The sequence below is a fragment of the Rissa tridactyla genome, chromosome 17 (genome assembly GCF_028500815.1).
Source record: "Rissa tridactyla isolate bRisTri1 chromosome 17, bRisTri1.patW.cur.20221130, whole genome shotgun sequence".
NCBI lineage: Eukaryota > Metazoa > Chordata > Aves > Charadriiformes > Laridae > Rissa > Rissa tridactyla.
The window spans coordinates 4,305,190-4,319,633 of NC_071482.1; the positions used below are offsets into that span (position 1 = coordinate 4,305,190).

Below are 14,444 nucleotides of genomic sequence, written 5' to 3' on the forward strand. Positions count from 1 at the left end.
ATACGACACTCGCAGCTGCACGCCCTGGTTGAAGTTTGAAAATCATGCATTTCCAAGGCCATCCCTTTCCTTTCCCACCATGTTCTCCCCCTTCAGTGTGTCGGTACAAACTGATCCAGGTTAAAAATAACCCAAGATTCCTGATACTGTACAAAAGTATGCAATTGCACAACCCCTCTCAAAATGTGTATCACCTAATCATGATTTTGGATGTCATAAACTCAGGAGGGAGCCAGTAATGGCATTTCCTCATGAATCAGGGATAGACAGAAGGACACACCTATGAGACCACTGTGTTGTCATCGTGTTTTGTTTTAAATACTGTGTAATTATCTTGCAATTTTTACTCCCAGATTTCAGTAAAGAAGATTGCTGATGTTGGGAGACCTCCCTGCAAAACACCCTCGGGGAAAGAAGGCTGAAGCACTGCAGGATAAATCAACCACAGTTAATGTTTAGTTACCCTAAATTGCACCTACATCTCCCTGACTGGAGATTCCTGTTAGCTAGTTTGAAATGTTCATCTGCAGAGAGGATCTAAACTGTCTGAACATGGCTCTTAGTTGTTCAAGGTTTCATCGTCGTCTCACGCCCAGTAGTTCAGAAGATGAACTGAAACACAGCAGGTGGTTCAGAAGCCAGGTCGTGGATGCAGGAGAGGGAGGGCAGTGTCACCAGAGGTTTGTATCTGTGCTGTGTCTGTGCTGGCACTATTTATCATATTAGGTTGAAGCATCTACATCCTCAGCCAAAATATCTCAGGTGAAATTGCTGCATGGGAGTCTAAGCACCATTTACTTCAACACAGCCAAGGTTTCGTATATTTCATACCATGTCACATAATTTATACTGAAAAAAAACCCCAAACAGTTTCCCCAAATATGCACATAGCCCTTGTTAGCTTAAAATGTATTTTTGACTTTTTTCCCTTGGATTTAGCTTGACAACCATGTAACACATCATACCACAGAAGATGGAGCATTAGTGCAAGTTTAGTTGAGCTGTAGCGCTTCAGCTGCAGCACATTTATTTATAAAACAACCAACAAAAAAAAATTAAGAAATCATTGATTCAAAGGAATCAATAATAAATATTTGCTTTCCTCTGAGTTGTTCAGACACAGTACAAGTACACCAATTATAGCAGGTAGAAGAGATGTAAGCTTAGTTTAGCTGCTGAGAAACATAAGAAAGCTACATAACATCGTATGCATTTAATCACACTAGTAATAACTGGTATATGACAGTAAATGCTTTAAGTACACTATTTTACAAAATAGAGTTTGGCTTATGGTTCATTTGCTTCCCTTGTACAACTCCTGATAGTATCATCTGGAGCTCAGAAAATGTCCCTTTGAAAATAAAACACCTTTGAAATGATCTCTTGTATTTCCTTTGAGTAATGAACATCTCCGTTTGGGCTTCATGCTAGCAACTGAAGTGCAAAATTGACTTTGTGTTCACCTGTGAGATCACTGATGTGTGGTCTGAAAAGCACCGCAGTGTGTCAGACTTTGTGATTTTAAATCAGCGTGGTGCCCACATTTTCTAACCAGGGCCACACATCATTGCATCTTTGTTCCATGGCAGGCGAGGGCCACAATGCTTTTTCTGACATGGTTTGTATACAGGGCAGTCTGCACGTGTCCGGACAGCGGGCATGCATATTGCCTGCTTTCCGAGAGGGCTAGAACAGGAATGATTACACACACCGGGCTTCAGCAATTGCTTCCGACTGACTTCTCTTCCCCAGGGTCCATAAACCTTTCATCCCATGCAATCAGACAGATAGCTCATGTGACAAGGAGTGACTTCTCTGCTCCAGGAGAGTTGGAGACCAGGAGAGGGGCTGCCCCAGCTGATCCGTCCTGCAGCCTCTTCCCGAAGGCCTCCAGGAAAGAGACTGCCAGGAGCTGGCTGGGCAAATTCTCCTAGCCAGCAGTAAGTGGCTTCTAGGCTGTAGAGAGAGCATCTTCCTCTTTGCTAATTGAAAGTCTGGCCTGTAACTCAAAGCTAACCTACAGCATTTGGTACTCAGACTGTAGCCAGCTCAACTGTTTGAACTGTTACCCTTATTTTGTGGTAACAAGCTTCTGGCTGCTCAGGCATGTATTCTTTACTGAGAAAAGCATTCCTGTTTTTATATGCATAGAATAAGTATGCTCAGATGCAACACAGGTAACATTAAGCACAATAAGCAACCACAGAAGAAGCCACAAACTACTCTACCGGTCCTGCTCATGGTCTTTGGGACCTTCCCAGCTCTGGAGTGCGTAAAGCCTTCAGGGTCCAGGAAAAGAGCAACTGCGGAGCAATCACAGACACTTAGAGCTGCTGCTTCCGAGCAGTGGCAGCCCCTACCAAATCCACCAAAACACAGCTGATCCAGGAATGTGCCTCTGGAGTAGCCAGGGAAACCGTCTAGGTAAAATGACACAGTATCCAACACCAGTAGCTGTCACGAAAGCAGAAGCTTATCAAACACCCAATAGCCAATGTTTCCTCTGTTTAAATCTGTGACTCGACACTGCTTTCCCTGCACAACAGATCAGTGCTTTGTCCTGCCAAGGGCAGCTAAGTTGACTCTGGGGTACACAGAGCAAGTGAAATTTTGATACATGTGATGTAAATAGGTGACTGCTCCTAGGAAAATTAGTTCTCACATAGTATAGGGCAAGTTTGAAAACTATTTCCCATAAGGAAGTAGCCCAGGCAGGCCTTGGCTTTGGTCAGAACGTCTAAGATCTCAAGCAAAGAAGCTAAAATTCTGTGTGTCGGTCAGAAAAGGAGGTTAATGACAGTCCCTGGAGTGAAAGAATTAATACAGTTGTGGGTTTTCTGTGCTGATCCATCTCCTGTAGACTCATTCCATAAATTGGGAGAAAACCTTCCTTCCCTCAAATGGAAAAACCCCTTGTTTTTTAAATAGAAAATCATTAGTCCAGGAATACAGGAATCTAGAACCTACAAGCTCAGTGTCTTCTGTGCAGCAGTGGTCAGTGTCCTTCACAGGAAAATATAAATGACAGATCTGCCTCCAGAGGAAACCTGTCCCTATCTCCCATCGTTTCCTATTAGCCTTCAACTTGACATTTAAGACTTTCTATTCCTTGGAAATGTTTATTCTGGCTAATTTAATCACAGAAAATATTTTCTATGATTCCTGCAATTTTTTCAGGGTTGTGCTAAGGTTTAAGCCTCAACAATACCACATGGCACAGCATTTGGTGTAGAAATGGGACACCACACACAAATATTTCCTAATGGAAGCAGCATTGTGCTTGTTTACCTGCCCCTGGTGGATTTTCCTCACTACATGCTCTGTCACTCTATCCTTCAGTCTTACCTGGATGCCTGAAGGTCAGCTCAAGAATGCTGTTTGTTCAGTCTTGAGAAGAACTCTCCATAAGGTTTCTACAGCATAGCTTACCCCAAAACTGGTGAATTCACAACCTGGCGATAGCAAAGATATCTTCCAAATGCTTTGTCCAGGCTTTTTGGTAGATTAGTGGCCCTCACTTTTTGAGGTACTGCCTTCATTTTGGATTCAGTGCCCAGTTCTCACCAGGCTAAGGCTCATTTGCCACAGGTACCACTCCAGTGGAGTTACTGTGGCTTTGCAGTGCTGACCGTAAAAGCAGAGTGAGGCTCCTGGCTGTATCACTCTGGGTGTATCATTACGTTTATTCCGGCAATTAAAGCACCTCTGTTTCCGTGCCATGGAGGGTCCTTTCTCTTTAGTAGAGAGATTAGTTCAGACACATGCCTTAATACTGCATCTCTTGGCCTTTTTGAGAGACCCTCTCCATTTCCACTTTAGTTACAGCCTGCAAAAGTATTTCACTAGAAGACTGAATGCAGAAAAAGTGTCTGTCAGTTCCCTTTGAGGTTGAACACCAGACTACCCTCAGCAGAGAGTCTGCCTCAAAATTTTCAGATAAGACAATGCATCTTTGAGAAAGTTCTCCGAAACCAGTACAAGAGACTTCTCCCTCCCTACAAAACCTCTCTGGAATATTACGTGTCTTTATGTCTCTGTTGATCCCTTTTAAAAAATCCTGAGGTTTGGCTTCATTTCATTTGTACAGCACTCAGTTGTTGCCATTTTAAAATGCTCAGTGTTCCATTTCCAAAAAAAGATAATTTAAAAAGAAGGCTCCCTTTTCCCTCAAATGTATCTTTCTTAAAAAAAATATAATTCTGTATCAGAACCTCAGTGCTGGAAGATGTAAGAAAGAGTTGAGTGGGAGGGCTTCTTGTGGTGTGAAAAATCACAAGTGATTAAAATTAAGCTGACCAGTAATATAACTAATCTAACAATTCCTATGTGACTGGTGGTATGTGAAGTGTTCCTGGACAGCAGAAGTCTCCAGACGGCTGGTGAGCAGTCACACGGTCTGGAACGCTCGGCTTTGGGCAGGCACCATGACCAGCGTCGCTCCCATTTTCATCAGATTATTGTAGTCAACTTTCTTTGGCTCAATTTCTTTTCCCTCCATCTCCCTCTGGCTGTACTGGGGAGCAGTTAGGTGGGGAGTAGCTTCCGTTGACAAAGTCCGTTGGCTGCGAGAGGCACTGTTGGCTGTCGACCTGGTTGAGGAGGAACCCGAACGCGAGCTCCTGGAACCAGAGGAAGAGGAACTGGGCTTGACAAGATGCGCCTTGGGTGCCTCTGCATCTTCTCTGCAATCAAACAGATGACAGGGCTCAAACACCACAAGAAGAGAAACGCTTATATGTTTTACCAGACTGAATTGCTGCTGCAATAAGCAGTTGCTTATTGAAGCTGCAAATCACCAGGGCAGATCTGCCCAGCAGCTTGAGCAAGGTACAGAGTTTTCTGAATTCAGTGCGAAGTAACTTTGTGGACTGAACTCCTTATTGCTCTGCGGAGCTATTGCTCAAATGGATTGGATTTAGAATACATGCTGCACACGACTGCCTCTTTGAGGTCTGTGGAACGAATGCCAAGTGTCAGTACAAACAGTTCAGATAGAACTGTCTGCTCTATAATCCTTAGTCATAATGATAAATCACCTGAACGGGACTAGCTGAGACCAGTTCTTCCAGTTAAAAAAACAAACGTGGGTAGTGAAAGTGCAAGAACTGGACCCACAGAAAGAGAAGAGGTAACAGTCTTGTGTGAAAAAGTGATACAGGAGGCTGAAGCTCAGACTAAAAATAAAGAGGTGTGCAAGATTTGAAAGTAAAGGGAAGGAAGAAATCAGCAGAGGCTACCTTCATGCTGGCAACCTGACCACTAGGCACAGTAATCAGCTGCTGAATGGATTACAGAGATGCCTAAGGGTACAGAGATGTCATATGAGGGCAGGCAGTCTTTTACAAATAGAACTAAAAGGATGGAACAAGGCAAGGGGTTTCTTCAAGGGCAGGAGCAGCTAAAACTCATTCCTGGAAATAGGTTTTTCCAGTGCTTTCCTTCCTGAGAAGTTTAGGCTTGATTGGCTAGAGACCAATCTCTGCTTAGGGGAGTCAAGTGGCAGACCTCACACGCATGTAACAGATGAGTTCAAAGAACATGCGTCAGCATTCTCCGTACACCCGCTCAGGGCGAGGCTTCTCAACTCTGCACACAGCAGCTCAGGGGATTTCTCACCCTGAGCTAAATCCAGAAGCGCAGTTGTTTAAAAGACTCAAGAAAGACTGTGGGAACCTCTCTGCCTCGTAGCATTCCCAACAGAAATTGCAATTGAAAAACAAACAAAAAAAAACCCAAAAAAACCCAAACCCCAAACCTCTCAGAACCACAGTGGACAAGTGGGTTGAATTTAGTACTGGAGAGGATTATGCTTTGCTTTAAAAATGCTGAAATTGCCAGCCTCAGAGCATACCTGAGTTGTATGCTAATTTGTCTGGGGGGAAAAAAGGCACTTTGATCTATCTAATTTTATGGAAAGTGTTCACAAAGATGATTCTCAGACTCAATAAACTTGTCAGTGTTCTTTCAGGGAGACTTTAAAAGCTTTTTAGAACAACTTTTTAAGACACTTATACCTAGGTTACTTAAAACTGTAGTGAAAAGATGTGTGAAACTGAAAGAAGGGAGGGTAAGAGGTGGAGGATTAAACAAAAGGCGTTACCGGATTTCATTTGGTGCCTCCTCTTCCTCGTATCTCTTCTTTTCTTTCCTCCTTATTGTCAGCCTCACCACCAGAAAAAGGAGGGAAAGTCCCACCACCACGCCACAAACCGCTCCAGCGATCATGCCGATATTTTGTGCATCTGTTGTCCAGAAAACAAATGTGTTAGTCAGTAAACTCCACTAGGGTTGTATGGTCAGATTCTAGTCCACGCTACAACTTATAGCACCATGTATAAATCAGAACAGAACGTATTAGTCTACTTACTTAGGCGTGTCTCCACACAGAAGTTGAACCAGTTTATCTTCAGGCATTGTTTCTAAACCTGAGCTAACAGTGAGTAAAGTATTCACTCCTGGAAGGGTGGGATCAGAAGTGCTATGCCTTCAGCTATGGGTCAGAATTAGAATGAGGAGAAAAAATCCTCTCCTAAGAGCACAGAACCTCAGAAAGTAGAGGCAGACAGGACAACGCACACACGAAACAAAGCACCAAACAGTTTCCTACAGGCAGAAGAGTGTTTGAACTATGAATATTTCCCCATGAGGTTTTTTTTCCCCTTCAACTCACCCTGAAATTATTACAATCCACTTGCAGAATGAATTATTCAATTGGGGAAAAAAGTGACCTGAGGCGGGTAGAGAGGAAAGAGGAAAGAAGGCCGTACTGTGCAGATGCAAGGCATTTTTCATCCAAAATAACAAAGCCAATGAGAGCACTCTGCCTAGTGTATATGGTGCCTTAGCTGATACTTTATGACAACTTCTTGTGATAAGAGTGGTTACGTTGGGTTTGGCTGAAAGTTGTTTCCTTAAGGCTTGTCCCTATGGAGGGTTTAGCAAACCAAAGTGAGGTCTGAAACCAATTCAGTTCAATTGGCATAAAAGCTTCCTGGATGCTTTTACTTCAGATGCCTGAGGCAAACAGGTTTTCCTTGCTACATGACCATATTCCAGTTATTTCAGGCCTGGTTGGGTAGAAAAATTCCAAAGCTACGGAATCTCCACAGAAGCGACTTTGCTGTTAGCAGCCTTTTGTCACAGCAGATCCAGCTCCTGCTGATCTCCCCTGAGAGCTGCTCATAAATACCTGCTAAAATGTATTGTTTGGATTTGTCCTCAATGCTGGTGCTAAACGACGCCCTTTTCCTTGCACGTATATGCAAAGACGCAGATACCCAGACATGCACACACCCTTGGTGGGGTTAATCAGGTATGACATTGATTTTAATCTCTGTTCAGGCAGAATTTATTAAACCTGGATTAAAACCAAACTGTGTCAGAAGTTGCTTTTTATTCTACGCTTCATGTCAAAATCAGCCTTTCCAGCTGCCTTTAGATAGTTTAGTGTCTCATGTACAAGCGATAAGTAATTTGGAATGATGGACTATCCACACGAAGATTTTATACTTGAGAGTAATCTCACGCAATCCCTCCAGACAGAAGTACCTCGAAAGATGGAGACTCTGGAACCTCTGACTTGCTGGGGTTTTTTACCTCGTGTTTCATTAGTCATTCTCAAAATCAAAATAGACCAAAACATCAGAGCCCAAATGATGTATTTACCACTTTAGGTTATACAGAGGACTGCAGTGCAAACTGTAAGTGCAATAAATAAGAACTACTTCATGTGACTTGTGTATGAAAGGGCAAAGGTGTGGCAGAGAGTTTACCAGTCGACATGGGGCAGCTGTGAAGCTGCGCTGCTCCTATCGCGGTGCCAATACTAGTTATGTGCCAATACTTACGCTGCACTGTCACCTGAACAACACAGCTATCTTGTCCAGCCTCGTTGGTGGCAATGCATTGGTACAACCCTGTGCTCATCTGTGTAAGATTCTTCAGTAGGACTTGCCCGGGATTAGAAATGTCTGAAACAGGAAAAACAACATTGGGATTAATCAGAAGAAGATGAAGAAACCTTAACAGCGGATAAGACACAGAAGCACAAATTGAACTTCTGGATCAAATCACTTCGTGAACAATCAATGATGCCTCAGAAAAGATCATTTGTCAACCTTCAGTAAAACACTAAACAAGCTCCTCATACACTTCCTTGTTCAGGGTGAAGCACGCTAAAACGTCCAGCTGCAGCAGTGAGAGGTACTGTTACACCATTGCTATCACTGCCACCAAGTGATCCCTGTTTAAAAAGCAGGCACGTGACTGTACATGTGCATGTACTCATGGGCAGTTATCTGTCTTTGAGTGTTCTGAGAGCTCTAAGAGGAAATGACCTGACTTACTGACTCTTGATGTAGGCGGGAGATGTTCAGCTCTGTCTTCCTCATTTATGCGCTGCCATCGGTAGGAGATAGGTGCAGTCCCAGAAGCCGATCGGCACTGCAAGGACAGTTCCTTTCCTTCCAACAGCTCCCCTTCTAGCCAGCATTTGGGCTTGGAAGGTTTTTCTAGGACAAACAGAAGACAGGCCATGCAAATGCAGCAGACTATTTTCTTGGTGGAAAACCCTTTCTTTGGCAAAGTGCATAATTTAAGCAGCTTCCCAGAGCTGCCTTCTCTGGAATGCATTAAGGAATTACACCAGTGATGCTTGTTAGGGGACTTTAGCTGCAACTGTGTACAACTTCATAGTCTAAAAAGTGGAGCTGGCTGGCTCAGACATAGAAATGACACATTACAATACCCTGGGGCAGTTTGCCTCATGGGTACTCACATCAGTGGAGCTGTATTGCTGCGTTCCTCTTCTAGATGCTATTTAGAGAACATCCTTTCCCTCCCCCTACTTCTCCATTTCTTCCTTCTCTCCACAGCATCTGGCAGGCCACAGCAATTCTTCCACAGGATGATAGTATAACATGCCAAAAGCCAACCAATAAACTGAAATCAGGGAAGAGAAATGCTAACCTCGGCAGATTATTTGTCACCTCCACTGACTTGGAACAGTTTGGGGTCCTGGGACATGAACCCAGAGTCCTCAGCAGGAGATCTGGAAAGGGTTATTGCCAGCTAAGCTAGAATATCAGTCTAGTTTGTGTGATGAGATCATAGAGATAATTTGGAAAGAATGGTTCATATGATTTTGCAAGTGATTATAATTACCTCAAAACAGTTCTTTAGGCTCTTGCTGTGTCCTGTCCTTTGCCAAAAAATGCAAAGGCAGATACAGAATTGGACAGTGAAACCTGATGATGAGATGTCTTTGTATTTATACCCTGCTGAAATAAATCTCTCTCCAGGAAATGAGTCTAGTGATTTTTTTTTCTTTGGAAGAACAATAAAATGACCTTACCTACAACCTTCAGGGTGATGCGAGCCCATTCGTACTGCCCAGCATTTTTAACCTTACATATGTACTTCCCCGCATCACTGGACTGCAGGGATATGATTTGTAAGGATGCATCTCCAGCAAGGAAGTTGGATGTGAAGGAAACGCGCCCCTTCTGTTCCTCATTCAGGTCATCATAAACACGGCCTCCAGAGTAGGTGATCACCTGAGGAGTAGAGACGGTCACTCATCAGCTCATCAGTTGTAACTGACTTTCACACAGAACAACAAATCAAAGCATAAGGTTCTGCATGGTTAAGTGACTTGACAAGGGTCACACAGAAAACCTGTGGCAGGCTGGAAAAACTAAACCTGGATTTTCGAGTCTGAGACTGACACATAAACTGCATTTATGCTAGAGATTTTTACTGGAGCATTTATACTAGTGTCAAAATAGACATCGTCTTATGCAGTAATACATAAAAACGATCTTGGCTAGCTTTGGCTAGCTAATTTAAGTTACTGCATAAGACCTGATTTTTCTCAGTACTGAACTACTATATTTTTTCCTGAAACCAAGGTTTCAAAAACTGGGCCTGCGAAACCCAAGGTGATTTTTGAAAACCTGAAAGGCAATTCTGAAGTTTATCCAATGATGACTGATTAAATAACAGTGTTAGTTTAAAGAAAACTCGATTGTAATACAACCTGTTCCAATACAGCATGTGTGTGTATCGAATAACTTTTGTATGTTATAAATCTCTCTATGTAAATCAGCTGTGTTTTCTACACACTGCTTACCTCATCAGAACAACTTGCAAAGATCATCACAGAAGCCTCTTTAAATCAATGGCTGTTGCTGACGTCAACATAGAAATAAGATGATTTTCTCAGCAGATACTAATAATGGCTGAACTTACCGCCTTTTGTACTGTTTCCGAAATGTGCAGCAGCCACTCAATATCCAGGCTCCCTTGCTCCAGGAGGCCCAGGCGGTGGTGACAGGGCAAAGTCACGTTTTCTTCAGCCACTCTCTTAAATTCAGTCTGAGCCTCGGACAACCAAACAGAACAGGAAGCTGAAAGACAAACACCGGTGGTCAGGATTAAGGATGCATCTCTGCACTGACAAGTGTTGCTAGCTTAGGTTTTGCTGGGTTCTTCCTCATTTGCTTCACAGCATCAAAGAAAACCCAGCAGTTTGGCTTCCTGGACAGATTGCAGCTGATTGAAGGGGACATCTAGACATACATGGGCAGTTAGTTTCACACTAATATTTAAGCATGAACAACAGATGGCTTCACACTCCAAAGCTGTCTTTACTAAAGTTGCGCCCACATCCTCAATGCGCTCAAAATTTCAGATAACCTCCTGGGTTTTGCCTTCGCCTTTTATGACCTTAATTCGTAAGTAGTATTTCCACCCAGAAGACCTTCAGAGCCTATTGCTTTATTCCTATGTCAGTCTAACAAGGCTTAGAGTCTCTTCCTTAACACTGGATAATGTTTGTTGTGTGCATTTCAGCACTGGAAATAAGAGACCAGCCTGGGAACAAGAGGGTTAACCCTAAAAAAAGGCACGGTACAAGTAGGCTAGCGAAGTGTCTTTGAATAGCATTGTAAAAAAAAAAAATTTAAAAGGATTTAAAAAATCATTTAAAAAAATAAGAAATTGCCAAGCTGAACCACTAGAGGGAAGCAGAGCCTTTTAAAACTTAGCCAGTAAAACTCAAAACACGCGCGTTAACTCCCTAAAACCTGGACTAGAAGACGGTGCACCGCAGAAAAACATGATGTTCAACCAGCACTGCGTTAGTCACCGTGAAACTCGCACTTTCTTTCCGAGTTTCCTTCTATCCTTTGCATCCCTGCTAAAACTGAACAAAATCGGGGTCGATTCTTGGTTTTGCCCATCTCCAACTTTTGATAACACAGGGACTCACCATGCTAAGTTCAAATTCAATTAAAACTGACCCAAAAGATCAGAAGTACAGAATATTATAAGCATTTAGGTCAGGGACCTCTGCCTATGTCTGCTGTGACACCAAATCAAAAAATTTCCATCCAAGTTTCCATGGGGATTTCTGGGACACAAATACCATCTGCTTTTTGTGTATGAATCTTCAGATAGCAGTTGGGTTGTTCGTAAGTTTTTGCTGTGCAAGAAGAAAGCCTAAAAGCATTTTTTTTCCCTGTGAAATGAAGTGAGATGACATATCTTGCTTCTTAGACCAATTATCGTGAAACTGATGAAAACTGTGAGAGCTGGCAGGACTACGAAGTCACATCTGTGATGGAACACACGATCCTGTGATCACACAGCAAGATTACTGGCAAAAGCCTAAGAAGCTTTAGTTACATAGGCTAAATTTGTTCCTATACTTGTATTTAAACAGTGGAACTTTAACTTTTCCTTTAAGTGAAAACAAAAAAAAGCCAGGAAAAATTATGTCCAGCATGACACATTCCTCAGCTCGTTCTGTATGTTCAGGACCAACCCCGGTTTTAGAAAATTCATTATGTTCCTGCTCCCATTCTGAGATCGGCCTCTGAGTTTTTAACATTACCATCCCTCAGCTCCTGAGCTTCTGATATTCAATCAACAATTGCCAACCACTTCTATAAAAGGTATCATCTGTGACGTGTGTTCTAAGACCAGTGGAGTCTTGCAAAGGATCTCTGCGGGAATCAGTGAGAGAGAAAGCTCCTTTTCAGGCACATTAGCTGCTTTCTTTAAAGGGAAAATTAATCCAGTTTATCACTGGATTCACTAGTCTCAAAGCTCCATCTGCCAAATACAATTATTCATTCTGCCTAAGATGAACGCCTGCTTTCTCCTGCAGCCCACATTGCTGCGGGCTGCCTTCATTAACACGCTGACACTCGCTAGATAACTGATCAATAAGTTTAATTTAAGCACTACAGTAGTGAGCATTCACATAACATTTGCAACATTTTCGAAGTCCTGTGCCAGCGGAACACTGAGGTTTTGCGCACACCTCACAGGGTATTGTACATTTTAAAAAGCAGTTTTACATTAAAAGTTTGATCAGAATTATAAATCACCTTTTGAGGGAGTATAACAAGCATCTTTTTCCTTCCCCTCTGTCTCAGACAGACTGTTTTTAAGAGAGGTCATGTTTTGGTTTGCTCTTGTTGCCCCCAACAAACATGTTCTGGACTTGAGTAAGGGCCCAGTGCCTACAAGCTGATTTTCTAAATGGGAGTAAGATCAGGGAGACATCAACTGCAAATTCCTAAAGCACCTTTTGTTTTTTCAAAGGTACACACAATCAAGAGATAATTTGGAGCTGATTCACTGTTGAACCGATAACCAGGCTGTCACGCACCACGTATTTTTCCATAAGATGTCTGTCTTATTAAAAAAAAAAAAAAAACCCAAAATAATTTGACCCTTTAGTCCGTTAGTTCTTTAATAATGCCCACAAACCCACAAGGATGTCTAAATTTTGCAGGTGTTCTAGACGAAATCCTCACTTTATTTTCTTTCCCGTCACCTGTACAAACTCAGAAGGAAGCTCAAAACACAGCTTCACAGAAGTACCCAAAAGAGGGTGCCAGTTATGGAAATTACCCATACAAAATCCAAAGAGAGCTTAATGTGAACAAACCTCATGCCTTTCAGTAGTTTGGTGGGGTCTCAGTGTACGCAAGCAGTGATGAAAGCGAAGTTTACCTTCAGATGTGTGCTAGAATTTACAATATATGTCTTAGAAAGAAAAAGGAACTAGAGAACATATCCAAGCCACCTGTAGGTTACTTTAAGTGCTTTATTACTCAAGAAAGAATAAACGCCCTCTGAAGTTCTCTTGTATTCATGTAGATGAGACCTACCAAGAGCAGGTCAAAGAAATGAGATTGTGATGATGGTGCTTTTAGCATTTATTTTTTCCCCTCTGCTCAGTTGAAGTTTAATTCAAATGAGTACTAAAAGAGAGTGCCTGCTTATGGACAACCCTTACAGCAGCAAACTCCTCCATACACTGGTCAGTTTACAAAAGCTCCCAGCAAGCATTTTTGTTCTGCTGGTTCCCAGCTGGCTCCATACCTTTCCCCCTGGAAGAGCTCCGCAGCCACAGGAGGGCAGTCTACCCAGAGTGACACCTTAAGGGCTGGCTCCAGCAGACAATAGATGATTTTCCCAGAAGTCGGATCCAAAAGTCTTGTAACACCACATATATGCAGGCTCCACAGTTCTTGCCCAAAAAACCTCTTCCCTTTCCACATCCTGCCTGCAGCCCTTTATGCTGCAAAGGGCAATCCGGGAATTGCTTCTTCCAGCTTTACTCAGGCCTTACTCAGCCCATGTCCCATGACTTTCAGAGGGAGGTTGGTTTGTTTTTCCTGTGGAGCATCAACCCTAAAGTTTATTGTGACTGCAACATTTTGAAAGCATTGGCCCTGGGCCTGAAAAAAGCCTTGGGTGCAGCGCCAGGCTTGCTGACACACCACAGGCAACGCGATGTTCTGCATTTCAGGGGGAGGAGACCATTGTAATGTTTAAATCTTTGCTCTATTGTTCAGAAGACAATAACTCACCCAACACCCGGCAGACAAGGGAGAAATATGATTGTCTTTCATCACTCACTGATGTTTTAAGTATTCAAGAAATACAGAGCAACAAATATTTTAAACAATAGCAAAGCTGGCGCACCTAAAGAGGCAGTACCCAAACAGCACAAGCACAGATTTACCAGAGAAAGGGCACAGACTGTGGGCCAGGGCACACAAAGGGATTTTTAACCCTGTCAATAACAAGCCATTCTGCCTTGCATGCATAGCAGATTTTAAAGAAAAAAAAAAACACATGGACAGTATCCTACATATTTCACATGCAGAGACGTCAGTCTTAAAGCATTTCCTAGAACTAATTTCAATACTTAAAGGACTACCGATTTTGAACGTATCACATATAAGATGGTCTGAATTGCAGAAAAGTCGGCACTTCAAACCATGTTTAGAGGGATGGAACCATCCCCTGTGCATTGCAGCAACTGCTGAGCAAATTGGGACTGTGTATTTGGCCTTAGCACAGATTATGACCACCCAAACTAGTGTTTTCATGTCTGCATCCTTAACATGATCACACATGCTTTT

General features: G+C 42.7%; 1 protein-coding gene across 1 annotated transcript in view; it reads right to left on the reverse strand.

The window, feature by feature from the left end:
- Window positions 1-1,023: 1,023 nt before the first annotated feature.
- CLMP (CXADR like membrane protein) overlaps window positions 1,024-14,444 on the reverse strand; it is a 44,399-nt gene continuing 30,978 nt past the window's right edge. The window contains exons 2-7 of the mRNA XM_054222875.1: window positions 10,249-10,406; window positions 9,353-9,554; window positions 8,346-8,510; window positions 7,848-7,970; window positions 6,101-6,242; window positions 1,024-4,682 (exon numbers count right to left, since the gene is read on the reverse strand). Of these exons, the coding sequence (XP_054078850.1) occupies window positions 4,388-4,682; window positions 6,101-6,242; window positions 7,848-7,970; window positions 8,346-8,510; window positions 9,353-9,554; window positions 10,249-10,406 (1,085 nt within the window). The 3' untranslated portion in view covers window positions 1,024-4,387. The remainder of the gene's footprint in view (window positions 4,683-6,100; window positions 6,243-7,847; window positions 7,971-8,345; window positions 8,511-9,352; window positions 9,555-10,248; window positions 10,407-14,444) is intronic.